The sequence below is a fragment of the Hyperolius riggenbachi genome, chromosome 4 (assembly GCF_040937935.1).
Source record: "Hyperolius riggenbachi isolate aHypRig1 chromosome 4, aHypRig1.pri, whole genome shotgun sequence".
Taxonomy (NCBI): Eukaryota; Metazoa; Chordata; class Amphibia; order Anura; family Hyperoliidae; genus Hyperolius; species Hyperolius riggenbachi.
This window is the reverse complement of record NC_090649.1, coordinates 312,496,072-312,511,092: the sequence shown is the minus strand read 5'-3', so window position 1 is coordinate 312,511,092 and position 15,021 is coordinate 312,496,072. Positions and strand designations below refer to the sequence as shown.

Genomic DNA, 15,021 nt, shown 5'->3' with positions numbered 1-15,021 from the left:
AAACGCTATAACTTTTACCCAAACCAATAAATATACACTGAATGGGTTTTTTTTTATCAAAAACATGTTTGTCCACATTTTTCGCGCTGCATGTATACAGAAATTTTACTTTATTTGAAAAATGTCAGCACAGAAAGTTAAAAAAATCATTTTTTTGCCAAAATTCATGTCTTTTTTGATGAATATAATAAAAAGTAAAAATCGCAGGAGCAATCAAATAGCATCAAAAGAAAGCTTTATTAGTGACAAGAAAAGGAGCCAAAATTCATTTAGGTGGTAGGTTGTATGAGCGAGCAATAAACCGTGAAAGCTGCAGTGGTCTGAATGGAAAAAAAGTGGCCGGTCCTTAAGGGGTAGAAAGCCCTAGGTCCTCAAGTGGTTAAAAAGTACTTTGATAGATACTGTATTATATGTGTAAAATATTAATGGACTCGTGGACAGCTGGATTTGTCCACTGATTTGTAATGCATTTAAAATTAATGTTTGGTAAATGTTTTTCAATATGATTGTATTATACTGTCTGTAATTTATTTGGAATATTACTGTTTATATTAAAGGCAAAGAGGCAGCACAGCTCCTGCAAAGTTTAAGCAAGTTAAACACACCAGAAGAGAAGTTGGAAACGCTGGCAAAGAAGTATGCAGACCTGGTAAGTATTGCACACTACAGTATGAGCAATGCGAAGCTCTTATTGCACTACTACATATGCACATCAGAGGGAAGGATAATATGCAGTTCCATACAGTGGTTGCTGTAGTATGTTTGTGCTGCTTCCAGTGATAGCTTTCACTTTCCCCAAACAACTTTCAGTACAACATATGGCAGCCTTCATATACTATTATTTAGTATTTATATAGTGCCAACATCTTCCGCAGCACTGTACAGATTACTGTATATTGTCTTGTCACTTAACTATCCCTCAGAGGGGCTCACAATCCCTACCATAGTCATCGACTGAGCAGAACGTTGAATATGGACAGGGAGAAAGTGCCAGCTCTTCTTCTTCTCTGCCCGTCCATAATTCAGCCCCCTCCACTTGCCGCAATAGTACCCCTTATGATCCACTGCACACAGCGCGCAGGGGAGCTGCGCTGTGTGTGGGCTTGTGATAAATGAGGTCAGATATCCTTCCGAACTTAATCACCACAAGCCCCCCCACTGCTCAGCTCCCCTGCGCACTGTGTGCAGTGGATCATAAGGGGAACTATAGCGGCAGGAGGAGGGAGCAGGACTAAGGACAGGCAGAGGGGCGAAAGAGCTTCCTCCCTGCCCATATCTGACGTCAGAATGGGGCCGCAGGGGGCGCTAGAGGGGGGAGGATGGTGCTTTGTGCTAGTGGCACCGCACCAATAGAAAAACTATATTAAAAATATTGGGGCCAAGGTCGGGGTCAGGGGTACTTTAACCTGCTTTCAGAATCAGAAACACTTCCTATATCTATATATTGCTGTATATTGGTATGTAATCCCACCATCCTAGTGATGCTTATCCTAAGCTATTATATCACAAAGTCTTTTCTTGCCAGTCAGGGCCGGCGCTACCATAGAGGCAAAGGGGGCAATTGCCCCAGGGCCCCAGAGCCCCTACACAGTCTTTGGCAGAGCCAGGGGGTGTCAGGGTCTCTAATGCCGCCTTTTTGGTTGGGGGTATCTATTTGTGGGCCCCCAGGTTAATTTTGCCCAGGGGCCCCATTGTTTCTAGAACCGGCCCTGTTGCCAGTGCACTCTGTAAAGTGTTTTTCTACTCACTTCACCACAAAAAAAGATTTCACAGCGATGCACCTTGCCAGCTGTAAAGATGTTGCCATCTTTGATAAGCTGATAAATTAAGAATGTAAATCAGAATTTTTACAATGGGCAAACAATGACTAAAAAATGTATACATTTTTGTTCATTAACCACTTGAGGACCACGGTGTTAAACCCCCCTAAAGACCAGGCCATTTTTTGTTAAATTGGCCACTGCAGCATTAAGGGCTTGCTGCAGGGCCACACAACTCAGCACACAAGTGATCCCCCCCCCCCTCCCTTTTTCTCCCCATTAACAGAGCTCTCTGTTGGTGGGGTCAGATCGCCACCAGGTGTGTTTGTTTATTTTTTATAAATATTTATTTTTTTGTATTAAATTTTGCTATTTTTTTTTATTGATGCCACTCTCCCTCCTTCCCCCTGTCAGCCTATCACAGCGATCGACTGTGATAGGCTTCAGCCTATCACTGCCGATCACTCCTGTGTCCAGCCATGTCACACGGCTGTCCCCAGTACAGTGCTGGCTTAGATCGCAGCTGTACTAACTAAATAGATGGCGGTTTTGCGATCGCCGCTGGGAGACTGAAGGTGGGGTGGAGCTCCGCCTACCAAGCGGAAATGCGCGCACATCATCTCCTGCAAAAACCAGCCCCAGGACTTGACGCCAGTTAGGCGATCCTGGGGCTGCTGCCACGGTCACGCCCATTAGCAGGTAGTTAAGCTGCATTCAGTTAAGTTCATCTTTAATGAGGAACTTTAACCAAGGATTGAACTTTATTCCAATCAGTAGCTGATACCCCCTTTCCCACAAGACATTTTTACCTTTTCTGGAACAGATCATCAGGAAGGTCTGTATGGCTGATATTGTGGTGAAACCCCTTCCATAGTGTGATGTCATGAGCATGGTCCTGATAGTTTGCTGTCTATGAACCTCATTGCATCTGCCAAGCAACCAGTATCTCCCTCTGTGCATAGAACTCTCAGTAATGAGCATTCTGTACAGATCTCCTGGCAGAACTAAAGATGTCACTACAAGTGCTACATTTTAGGATGCAAATCAGGTAGAGGAAATATTTTACAAAGGGCAAACACTAACTTAATAACGTAATAATAAGTCAATATTGTAAAACAATAAATAAATTATTAATTATGTTATTTTCACTACATTTCTTCTTTAAAGCAGTAAAACCACCAGTCATAATAGGTGGACATGAAAACCCAGGCACAGTATGTTATGATGATGATGGTAGTGATGTTGATAACAATCATTCTTCTTGTGTTTTCATATCTATATAGCTTGAAGAACATCATGCAGAACAAAAACGGATGAAACAGCTGCAAAAGCGACAGTTACAGATTATAAAAGAAAAAGACCAGCTACAAAGTGAAAACAGTAAAGCTATTCTCGCACGCAGCAAACTTGAGAGCCTTTGCCGGGAGCTTCAGAGACACAACAAAACACTTAAGGTTACTATAATAACATATGATGTATCTCTTCATGCAGTGTGATTTCAATGCCTCAGAAATTCTTGAGTCGACAGGTTTCTTTAGAGATGGAGAAATGGAATGGTCTATACTGGTAGAGAGAGATTCAATGACTTCTCAGAAATTCCTTTCAGTCATTGTGACGCTAGGAGCATAGATTCAACAGCAAATATTTCATGAAGCAATCTGTACAGTCAATTCAATTATTTTATTCCATTTCAGATTAATATACCACATGCTGAGGTAGATTCAGTAAACTTCTATGGTGCCATTAATAACTACAACTTCTTTTTTTAACCCATGCAGGGCAGATTTTTTTTTCTTGCCGCTAGAGAAGTGTGCCTTCCTTAGCCTGGCAGGGTTTGCAGAGCAGCGTAGGGGAAGCTGTCATATTTACCTGTTGCGGGCGGCTGGATCGGCTTCTCCTCTCCTCCACCAGCGTCACTGCACTCCCGGCATCCTCTTCAGAGTTGATATGACATGTGATCGTATCCCAGGGAATGGTGTCTGCATTCTGTGTCGTATCTAGATGGGTGCAGACATGGCACCATGCCTGCCCCCTCTTCCCTCATGCTGCACCACAATAGTGAGGGATGCCTCTCACTACCTATACTGGGGGGGGGGGGTCTATTTATACTGAGGGGCACCTCATTAACTTTACTGGGGGGACAACTCTCACCACCTATACTGGGGGGAGGACTACTTATACTGGGGACTGCTCATAGGTTTACTGGGGGAACACCTCTCACCACCTATACGGAGCACTGCCTCTGGCTACTTATACTAGGGTACTACCTCTGGGTACTTATACTGGAGGGCTAACGCTAGTGACTTATACGGGGGAGGGGGCAATTTCAGCATTTGCCATAGGCGCTATATTGCCCAAATACGCCCCTGTCAGCATTGCAGCACTGCCTGGTGGTGGAAAAAGGATGATGGAAGAGTCTTTTCCACCACTGGTTGGCACTGTAATGCTGACACCATCCCCATGTTCAGATCACATGTCATATCATGTGACCAGAACTCCGAAGAGCATGCTGGGAGTGCAGCGCCGGCGGTGGAGGAGGGCAGAAGCCCGGAACAGGTAAATATGGAGAAGCTCCCTGCACTGCTCTGCATAGCTGCTTTAGGCAGCTAAATGGCATGTGCCATTAGAAGACACCCTGGCATGCATTATCTGTCTCAATACAATGCATCCAGGGCTGCTAAATAAGTTAAAAAGGAACCTGAAGCAAGAGACATATGGTGGATTACTTATGTATTTCTTTTTAATCAATACCAGTTGCTTGACAGTCCTACTGTTCATTCTGGCATCAGTAGTGTCTGAATGACACACCTAAAACAAGTATCCAGCGCATCTAGCCAGATATCAGTCATAACATCTCATCTGCATGCTTGTTCAGGCTCTATGGCTAAAAGTATTATTGTAGAGGTCATCAGGACTTCCAGGCAGGGCCGGTTCTAGTAACAATTGGGCCCCTGTGCAAAATTAACCCGGTGGCCCCCCAACAGACATGCCCGTCCAAAATGTCCTTTGTTGTAGCCAAATTTCGACCCAGGGCCCCTGAGCTTGCTGCTATCAGTCTGTAGTTCCATGCACTCTCCTCTGTGACCTGGCTATAACATGCCATGGGTCACAAAGAAGATGCAGCCAGCAGTGGGTGAAGACTGGAGCGCACAGAGCCACAGACTGAAAGAGGAGCACCCACCAGCACTGGTTAGACACTACTCTGTCAAAGACTCTGCAGAGACCTTAGGGAGCAACAGTTAAGTTGGGGAGGAGATACCTTGGGGGCCCCTACATGCTTTGGGGCCCTGGGGCAATTGCCCCCTTTGCCTCTATGGTAGTGCCGGCCCTGCTTCCAGGCAATAGGCATTGTTTAAAATTTAATAAATAAGTCAAATATGTCAGGCTTCATATCCCTCTCACTTCAAGTTTCCTTTAAGAATTTGCTGCTTTCACTTTATCTCAAAATCCAAGAAGATAAACAGCCAGGAGTAAAATGTTACATAATAAATTAGCACATTTGTGTAATGTATGCATACGTTTATGTTTTTTTGCATTAGCAAATAATCTAAGGTTTCAACATCTTCTCATGTGTGGCTTATGGACCTGCAGGCAGCAGGCATTTACTGATAATGCACAGGAGCTATTCTGCTTAACCACTTCTGCACCGTGCCAGTTGAAATCTACGTTTGGGAACTGTTATCCCGACAGGGCATAGATTTCAACTTCCCAGCCATGTGCTCCTGCCGCTACCGGTACAGAGACCATTAGTACTGAAGTGGTTATCTACCTTGACATTACCAGCTCTGATTCTATTTATAGACTTGAATGGGTCTGTAAATAGAGGTTGAGCTGTCAGATCTCTTCCCAATATTTCTTGAGAAAGATGAAAGAATACAAGAACATTGGGGAGCGTTCTGTGAACAGGACAGGAACCAAACTATAATGTGAACATGAGGAGGCTGCAGTCAACAAGAAAGGAGCCAGGCTGCAATCAAAGCTGCTAATGACGATTGAGGTATCAAAGAAGACCCCTAAATTACAAGTAAAATCAGGACCGGTTCTAGACACAATTCAGCTCTAGGGCAATATTTGATGGATATAACTTCTTAGGCTACACAAAGGACAGACAGACTAGTCTATGTGTTACACTGAACTCTGCTCAGGAACCAACGAGCACAGAACCTTTTATTTTATCACTATGACACAGCAAGAATAGGAACACACATAAAAGTAACACTGTCATCTAGTGGCCATGCAGTATACTAGTCATACAGTAGTTGTTGCATATACAATACATTCCTTGTATGCTAACACCCCCACTCAACAACTACTATCTATGTCATTCCCATTTCTGATCTAAGATCCTCAAATCTATTTTTAGGAAGTGGCTTTGTCAAAGCATCAGCAATCATTTTTTCTGATTCACAATACTTAAGTACAATCAATTTCTGATCAACTAGGTCATGAATGTAATGATGTCTGACGTCGATGTGCTTGGTTCTTGCACTGATCTTCTCACTTGTTGCAAGCTTAATGCAAGCCTGATTGTCCTCAAATAAGACGGTAGGTTCTGAGGTTGCCTCTCCAAGATCCTTAAAGGAGTTCTTTCGCGAAAAAAGTAGGCAGTTAAAAAATGTGACAGATGACAGGTTTTGGGCCAGTCCATCTTTTTAAGGGGGATTCTCGTGGCTTTCTTTGTTTTCAACAGCATTTCCTGAACAACAGTTGCAAAATTTAACTGACATAATAGTGTGCAAGTGATTAGGAGGAGGCTGGCTGGTATCTTGCTATTTTGGCAGTTAAACTGTTGTTCAGGAAATGCTGTTGAAAACAAAGAAAGACCTGAGTATCCCCCTTAAAAAGATGGACTCAGGGGCGTAGCAATAGGGGTTGCAGAGGTAGCGACCGCATCGGGGCCCTTGGGCCAGAGGGGCCCCATGGGACCCTTCCTAAACCAAAGTATAAGCTGTTTATTGGTCCTGTGTTGGTAATGATCACTTCTATAGATGCTTTGAATGGTAGTAATCATTAACAAGCTGTTCCCCATCCCCTTCTGGCACCTCTGACACTGTAGATGACCTTGGCAGGTTTTGTTGCGCCGTATCAATTGCTACGTATAGAGTTCTTGGGGGGGGCCCAATGTAAAACTCGCACCGGGGCCCCGAGATTCATAGCTACGCCACTGGATGGACTGGCCCAAAACCTGTCATCTGTCACATTTTTTAATTGCCTACTTTTTTTGCGAAAGAACCCCTTTAAGTAATTGCTGTAACCACACAACTTCTTGACAGGCATACGCTGCCGATATGTATTCAGCTTCTGTGCCACTGACGTTTGTTTCTTACTGGACCAAGATATAGGACTATTTCCCAATTTTAATAAGTAACCACTGGTGGACTTGCGTGTGTTGTGGTCACCTGCCCAATCAGAGTCCACATATCCCATGAGGTTTAAGTCACCACTCGCTGACAGTTTCAAACTTAAGCCTTTTGTCTGTTTCAGATATCTCATAACTCTTTTAATTGCATTCCAGTCTCTTTCACGTGGTTTATCAACTCGTCTGCAAAGAAGAGACATGGCAGCTGCAATGTCTGGACGTGTAGTGGTTGCAATGTAGAGAAGTGCCCCCCACTGCTTGTCTGTACTGTTCATTAGATGTAACAAGATCATCTTCTCCTTCTAACTTTGGATAGGCTGTATCCATAGGTGTGCTTGTTCCTTTGGCCTCTGTCATGTTGAATTGCTGAAGAATAGACTCAATTTTTGCACTCTGGTTTAACAGGAAGCTTCCATCTTTCTCACGCTGGATGTAAATTCCAAGATAATATGTCACTTCTCCTAGGTCTTTTGTTTCAAAATGCTTGTTGAGTATTCCTGTTAATTTTCCAATTTCATTGTTGTTTTTGTGAGCAATGATCAGGTCATCAACATAAACTAATAGATACATCCATTCAGTGTCTACTTGTTTGGCATATAGGCACGGATCAGCCTTGCTTCTTGTAAATCCTTCACTTAATAGAACTTGATTAATTTTTGAGTTCCACGCTCGTGCTGATTGTTTGAGGCCATAAAGAGATTTTTGCAACTTGCAGACAAGGTGCTCTTGACCCTTTTTCACATATCCTTCTGGCTGAGACATGTAAATTTCTTCTTCAATATCACCATTAAGAAAAGCTGTCTTTATATCGTGATGTTTCACAATCATTTTTCGCATGGCAGCCACTGTCATAAGTGTTCTGAAAGTACTTTGTCTAGCGACTGACGCAAAAGTAGCATCATAGTCCTCACCGAACTTCTGTGAGTAACCTTTCGCAACCAACCTTGCCTTGTACCTACAGATTTTTGCTTCAGAATTACATTTGGTTTTAAAAACCCATTTACATCCTATGGCATGTTTACCTTGAGGTAGCTCTAAAGGGGGCCATGTCTGTAGATCATTGAGTGATGCCATCTCTTCATCAGCAGCTTTATTCCACATTTGTTTCTCATGAATTGACAGTTCCTGCATCTCTTTCCATGAACCAGGTTCAGTTTGGACGGCTCTTCGAGCTATGTAGGATAGTCGTTCAGCTGGAACACCTTTATTGGTTCTGGTTGATCTTCTGATTGAAGGCGTCTCTGGTTCAGTTTGTGATTTTTCTGTAATAATTTCTATTTCTGTGTCATTTTCTTTATTTTCTTGAGTGACAGATGTTGATTCATCCTCAGTTTGGATAGTCTGAGTCGGCTGTTCAAACTTTAAACACACAGAACTTTCATCAATAATCACACTTCTGCTGACTGTTATCTTATTTGTGTCTTGATGTAAAATTCTGTATCCTTTTTGTGATTCACTGTACCCCACAAATACTCCTTCTTCTGCACACGCATCCCATTTTGTACGTTTTTCTTTTGGAATGTGTACATAGGCTTTGCTTCCAAAAATTTTGATATGTCTTAAATCTGGTTTCTTTTTGTTCCACAGTTCATATGGAGTTTTAGTTGTTGCTTTTCCTGGCAAACGATTTTGAAGGTAACATGCCGTCATGATAGCGTCTCCCCAGTATGTGGTTGGCATGTCAGCATCAAAGAGCATGCTCCTCCCACTCTCACACATTCTCTCTGCAACTCCATTTTGCTCTGGGTTATATGGAACAGTCGTCTGGAACAAGATTCCATGTTTCCTCAGAATGGCTTGCGTTTTACCACTTGTATATTCTGAGCCATTATCTGTCCGTAGTACTTTGGGCATCCTGCCAAATGTATTACTTACTTGAGCGAGATACTCTTCTAATTTCCCTGGCACTTCTTCCTTATTGTGAAGTAGGAACACTGTAGTGTATCTGGAGTAATCATCAATGAAAGTCAGGAAGTACTTTTTCTTTCCTGGAGTTAAAGTTAAAGTTGGACCACAAAGATCTGAATGAATCAAGTCCAGAGTTTTCTGAGCTTTGCTGCTGGTCTGCTTGGGAAAAGGTTTCCTTGTCATTTTTCCTTTAATACAGCTGGTGCAGATCACCGTTTGATCACATGGATTGATCTTAATACCACTTGCATAGTTATTCTCACCTATTTTCTTTATTGTATCAGGACTTCTGTGCCCGAGGCGTCTGTGCCACGTGTGGATGCAGTCTGATTGCTTATCCTCTTTGGCTGTTTTAACCATTTCACTGCAGTTCAGCCGATATAGTTCATCTCTGATTTTAGCCTTTGAAAGCAAGGAATCCCCTTTTGTGATGACACAACTGTCACCCTGAAATGTGACTACATTGCCTTGGTCAGTGAGCTTCTTTACTGACAAAGATTGCTGTCAAGGTCTGGCACATACAGAACATTTCTTACATGGATCTTTCTAGTGACATGTGGAGAGGTAGGACAGTATAGAAAGCCATCTCCTATTCCCATTGAATTTGTGAATTGTCCATTAGCTGTAGTTATCCTTTCTGTTTTGCTTTCATCAAGCTGAGTGAAGAAATGTCTGTCATTTGTCATGTGACTTGTAGCACCTGAGTCCACACACCATGCTTGCACTGAGGTGACATCATTTTTGGATCCAAATGCAAACTCCTTTGTTTCGGTGACATTCTTAGCTTGTTGCAATCAGAGCCGGGACAAGGTCCTCCAGCACCCAAGGCTGAGACACCAAAGTGTGCCTCTCCATCCCTGCCTCTCCAGCCGTCACACACTGATTGCTATTAGACTAAGAGGTGCCACAGGGCCCACAACCTCCCCAACACCTAATATCTAGTTATCTGGCTTGCAGTCACTGCTATGTGTCCCCTTTTTTTATTTATTTCTGCTTCAAACACAATTAGGAATGACAGCTGAATGAATTCTGCGCCCCCTCCTACACTGCGCCCTGAGGCTGGAGCCTCTCCAGCCTATGCCTCGGCCCGGCCCTGGTTGCAATACACTCTGTTTTTGCATTCTAGCTTTCCAGATTCTACAATCTGCCTTTGGGTGTCCTGGTTTTTTGCACACAAAGCATTCTCGGTTTTCTAGCTGCACATTACTTTTGTACTTTACCTTTAAAGCAGTCTCTGAACATACACTTGCATGACTCATACTTTCTGCTTTACGCTTGTATTCATCCACAAGCTTGCCTTTTACATATTCTAGTGTTAGTTTGTCATCTGGACGTGCATCTTGTGCTGTGACAAGTGCCTCATAACTTTTAGGAAGTCCACTTAACAATAATGCTGCCACATGGAAGTTCTTTATATCTTCACCAATCCCTCTCAGTCTCTCCACCATTTCTAAGGTCTGTCTTATATAGTCCTGCATGTCCTGGTCTTTCTGTAGCTTGGTCTGATAAAGCTTTTTGATTAAATACAGTTTATTGCTGAGATGAACTCTTTCATGCACTTTCTGTAATCCTTCCCACATTTCTTTAGCAGTCTTACAGTTACATATATGCATACCTCCCAACATTTAAACTTCACAAACCGGGACACAGGCCACACCCCCTAACCGCACCCCCAACATCCCTAGTCACGCCCACCTTTTTTATAAAAAATAAATATTTGGATTTTATTAATTAATTTTACTTCCGACTGGGGGGGGGAACCATCAGGGTGCCCGTGGGTGCGGAGGAGGGGAGAGGAGAAAAACCTGATCGAGGCACCAGCCGCGGGGGATCCCGTATGCTATTTGGTATGGGTGGCCGCTATTTCTCCCTCCCTCCCTCCTAATGTGCCCCCCCCCTGCAGAGATAAATGCGCAGCAGCGGAGCGGGCTGTCATTAATCTTACCATTGCCTCTCCGACTACCGGGATCTCGTCTGGTCTTCTCGGCTTCCGGCTTCCTGTGACGTCACAGGAAACCGGAAGCCTAGAAGAGCCAGATGCCGGTAGTCGGAGAGGCAATAATGACAGCCCGCTCCGCTGCTGCGCATTTATCTCTGCAGGGGGGACACTGGGGGGCACATTAGGAGGGAGGGAGGGAGAAATAGCAGCCACCCATACCAAATAGCATACGGGATCCCCCGCGGCTGGTGCCTCGATCAGGTTTTTTTCCCCCCTTGTCCAGCGGCCGGGACACAAGGGGGGGTAGCGCGGGATGGCGGGAGGGGCCCCCCAAATCGTGACCGTCCCGATGAAAACGGAACGGTTGGGGCCTATGTATATGTATGATTTGATCATCATCTATGCATAGAGAGATTGTGCTCTGAGCTTTCTGATCTCTGTCTAACCACTCCTCCGTGGGCTGTTCAGGTCTGGGTTCATCTATACATTTCCACGTACCTTCTCTTATAAGAAGCATTTTCATCTTGAATTTCCAGGACTGGTAGTTCTGATTTGATAGATTTGCAATGGAGAACTTTGCTGAGGGGATGCTGGCAGCCATTTCTGCTGGTTGTCTTTCTGGTGCTGTCTCCTGCACTCACTTGCTGTAGCTTGCTGTATCTGGTTATATCCTGGGCTTCTGTAGCATGTGCTGGATTTCTGTAGCATGACCTGGGCCCATAACCTGATGGATATAACTTCTTAGGCTACACAAAGGACAGGCAGACTAGTCTATGTGTTACACTGAACTCTGCTCAGGAACCAACAAGCACAGAACCTTTTATTTTATCACTATGACACAACAAGAATAGGAACACAAAAAAGTAACACTGCCATCTAGTGGCCATGCAGTATACTAGTCATACAGTAGTTGTTGCATATACAATACACTCCTTGTATGCTAACAATATTACTCCCCCCCTTCCCCCTTAAATGGCATTAGGGTCCCCTTTGCAAGCCCACCCCCAGGACCCCAAGCCTGTGGCCAGGCCCCTCCCCAACTTTATTTTTTTTCCCCGGAGTCCCTGCATAGTTTTCTGCAGCATTGCCACTCACCTGTTCTGGTTGGTGCACTCCTCCATTCTGTGCACTCCCGTCTTCATCCTCGCAAAGGTGCCTCTCCTCCGTGACCAAGCACAGGTTATAATGTTATAGTATGTGTTGGACCACTGAGAAGAGGCACCACTGGTAGAAAAATACAGTAGGTGGGGGGCCTGGGGGGGGGGGGGTAAGTGGGGGGGGAGCTGAGTAGAATACTTCCACTAACCATCTGACTCTCAAACACTTTGGGCAAATGTGTAAGGGTTCTCAGGGAGATCAGATGGCACCATAAACCCTCACTACTGGTAACTCCTAGGTACACCAACAAATCAGGGATTTTGTCTGAAGAGCTTCCATGTCTACCAGAAGTGGGAGCGGTAGGAAAGGGGGGGGGGGCCTATGTCACCTCTCCATTTCAGGGTCATGTCCATCCTCTTATTGGGTATAGAATATTGGTATACGGATTGGGAGGACCCCATGCTCATACGATGTCTCTCATTATCAGCTTGGATAGGGGGTCTGCTATAACTTCACTTGGGGCCTAAGCATATTTTCTTATTTATTAAGATGTAAATAAGGGCAAACAATCTATTCTAGGCAATAGGAAGGCTTGATTACGATAATAAAAGTCCAGCTGTGGTATGCAATATCAGTAAGCACCTGTTGCATCCAATCCATAAGCCACGCACAAGAGGTAAATGATTTAAATAATCATTTGGCAATGCAAGCAACACTAGTTTATGTGCAAATACAGCTAATTTGCTAACGTATGTGTATACATTACTGTATCATCAATAAATTCATGTAACATTTTGCTCATTGCTGTTACATTTTTTTTGAATTGCCACACACTGCTCGATTGTCACCAGGTTGACCAACAGATAGATCCCTCTCTGATCTAATATGATAACACAGGTATCTATTGGCAGCCATACAATGCACACAGATTTGAAATCGATTCAAAACTTGTGAAGCCGCCACTGCCGCCTGCCTTGCCACCCCTGCTCCCTCGGCCAGCAGCAATATTACTACCTGTCCGCCGACGCAAATCCCCGGGGTCTGTTCAGTCACCCTGCTTTCGGCGTCCTCCGTGTCCTCTTCACTTCCTGTCCTGTCCTGTGGCAACTGAAAGTTTAAACAGTAGAGGGCGCCCTACTGTTTGAACTTCGTCTTGTCACAGGGTGCGACAGGAAGTGAAGAGAAGATGGAGAAGAAGGCCAGGCGGAAGAAGTGCAACTGAACGGATCCCAGGGACTCACGCCGGCCGGAAAGGTGATGTATTGCTGCCGCTATGCTGAACGCCGCTAACGCCGCCCTCTCGACCAGCCAGCAATACTGAATTGATCGGTTTCGGATGGAAATCAGTCAACGTTTGCATTATCGATTTCACAGCAGATTTGATCACAGTGATAAAATCTGCTGTATATCGGCAGGAAATTGAGTTAGTGTATGGGCACCTTTAGTGAATTGTGGCTATCGTCACCAGAAGGTCTCACTTGTCACCTCTAAGTTATGGACCAATGCACAAATAACTGTCACTGGTAGCAATCAGGACTCGATTGCTCCATGCTTGAGTATTATACAAGCACATCACTGCACTGCAGCCAACTGACATGTGACCTGTTCAATGCACATGGGGAGGAGAGAGGCGCAGCTGTGTTCAGGAATTATTGTATTAATGTTTTGTTGTGGAAAGTCTGTCAGAGTAGTGCAGCACTATCCTTTCCTTTGTTATTGGCCTATTAGCTGGATAGATATTGTGCTTTACAAAGAGATCTCTCTTTAGTGGAGATACTGTATTGAAATCAGTATGTGATTCAGTCTGACAGCAGCCGTGCAACTCTAAATCAACAGCTATAAATGGTGTTGGCTTTTGACGCATCTAACGTCAAAACAAGTAAACAAATGATTTTCATGAGGAGTTATAACTGCGTAAAGCTCACTTTCAATGCTCAATAGAAAATAAGTGAAGCAATTAAATGCTCAAACTACTGTGCTTTCTAACATCTCAGTCTGAAAACGTTGAATGGCAATAAAGCACATGGAAGTGTAACTCCCCCTGCAGAGATCAGACGCAATAGCTTTCAGTATGGCCATGCTGAAATCCCACTGACCATATAACATGGAATTGTTTTTATTAGATCCTGCACTATACAGTGATGCTGATTCTCGTGGACAACTGCTAAAACAGTACAAACATCCCAATTTAAATTGGACAATTTTACCACCTTCATGTAGAGTGAGGGCCAACAGGTTTTGAATAATATGTAGGTGTGTAGGTTAGCTCTTACTACATGGAGGTGGTAAAATTATACCGTCATTGGCCAATCAAAATTGTATGTGTGTATCTGGCTTTAAGATCCCAGAGATATTGTGGGGGGATCGTGGCACACTACTAATAGAGATTTATGTGTATGCAGCTCCACAGCTTTTTGAAATGTTAGACAAAAACCCGATTTATGCAGGAAATGGCCTTTTTCAGAATTTGCAGAAAGCAATATGGCAGCCCCCATGTAACAGGGACAACCCTTTCTGCAGGTCTGTACTGTGCTTGTATGTAGGCTATAACATACCCCTGTAATGGTAGCTCCCAGCCCTGGAGCTGGAGGAGGCATGTGATTTTTACACAGATGACATTACTTTGGAAGAAAAGCAAACAGGATAACTCTATGTGCAATAAGGAGTAGGGAAACAAGTTTGAACTGAATGCTTTGCCAGACTGTAATTCATTTTCCAGTCTCCAGACCAGCAACAGCTTGTCAGCCGACAATAACAATGATCACTGTAGTTTTTGGACAGAAGGAAGAAGCATGTGCTAAGTGAGGGAAGCCATGCCCTGCAGCCAGTGTGGGCCCAAGATTGCAGATTTCCCTGGACACAAAGCAGAGCATCTGGGGAATAACAAGGCTGTTTTGCACTTTGTGGTTATGTATATTTACTCCCCACATTTATTGAGTGTGAAACACACAATGGAT

At 44.0% G+C, this 15,021-nt stretch overlaps 1 protein-coding gene across 1 annotated transcript in view; it reads left to right on the top strand.

The window, feature by feature from the left end:
• Nucleotides 1–15,021, top strand: part of TXLNB (taxilin beta) — a 121,949-nt gene that overhangs the window by 40,494 nt on the left and 66,434 nt on the right. Inside the window, exons 3-4 of the mRNA XM_068231685.1 lie at nt 558–649; nt 3,044–3,214. Of these exons, the coding sequence (XP_068087786.1) occupies nt 558–649; nt 3,044–3,214 (263 nt within the window). The remainder of the gene's footprint in view (nt 1–557; nt 650–3,043; nt 3,215–15,021) is intronic.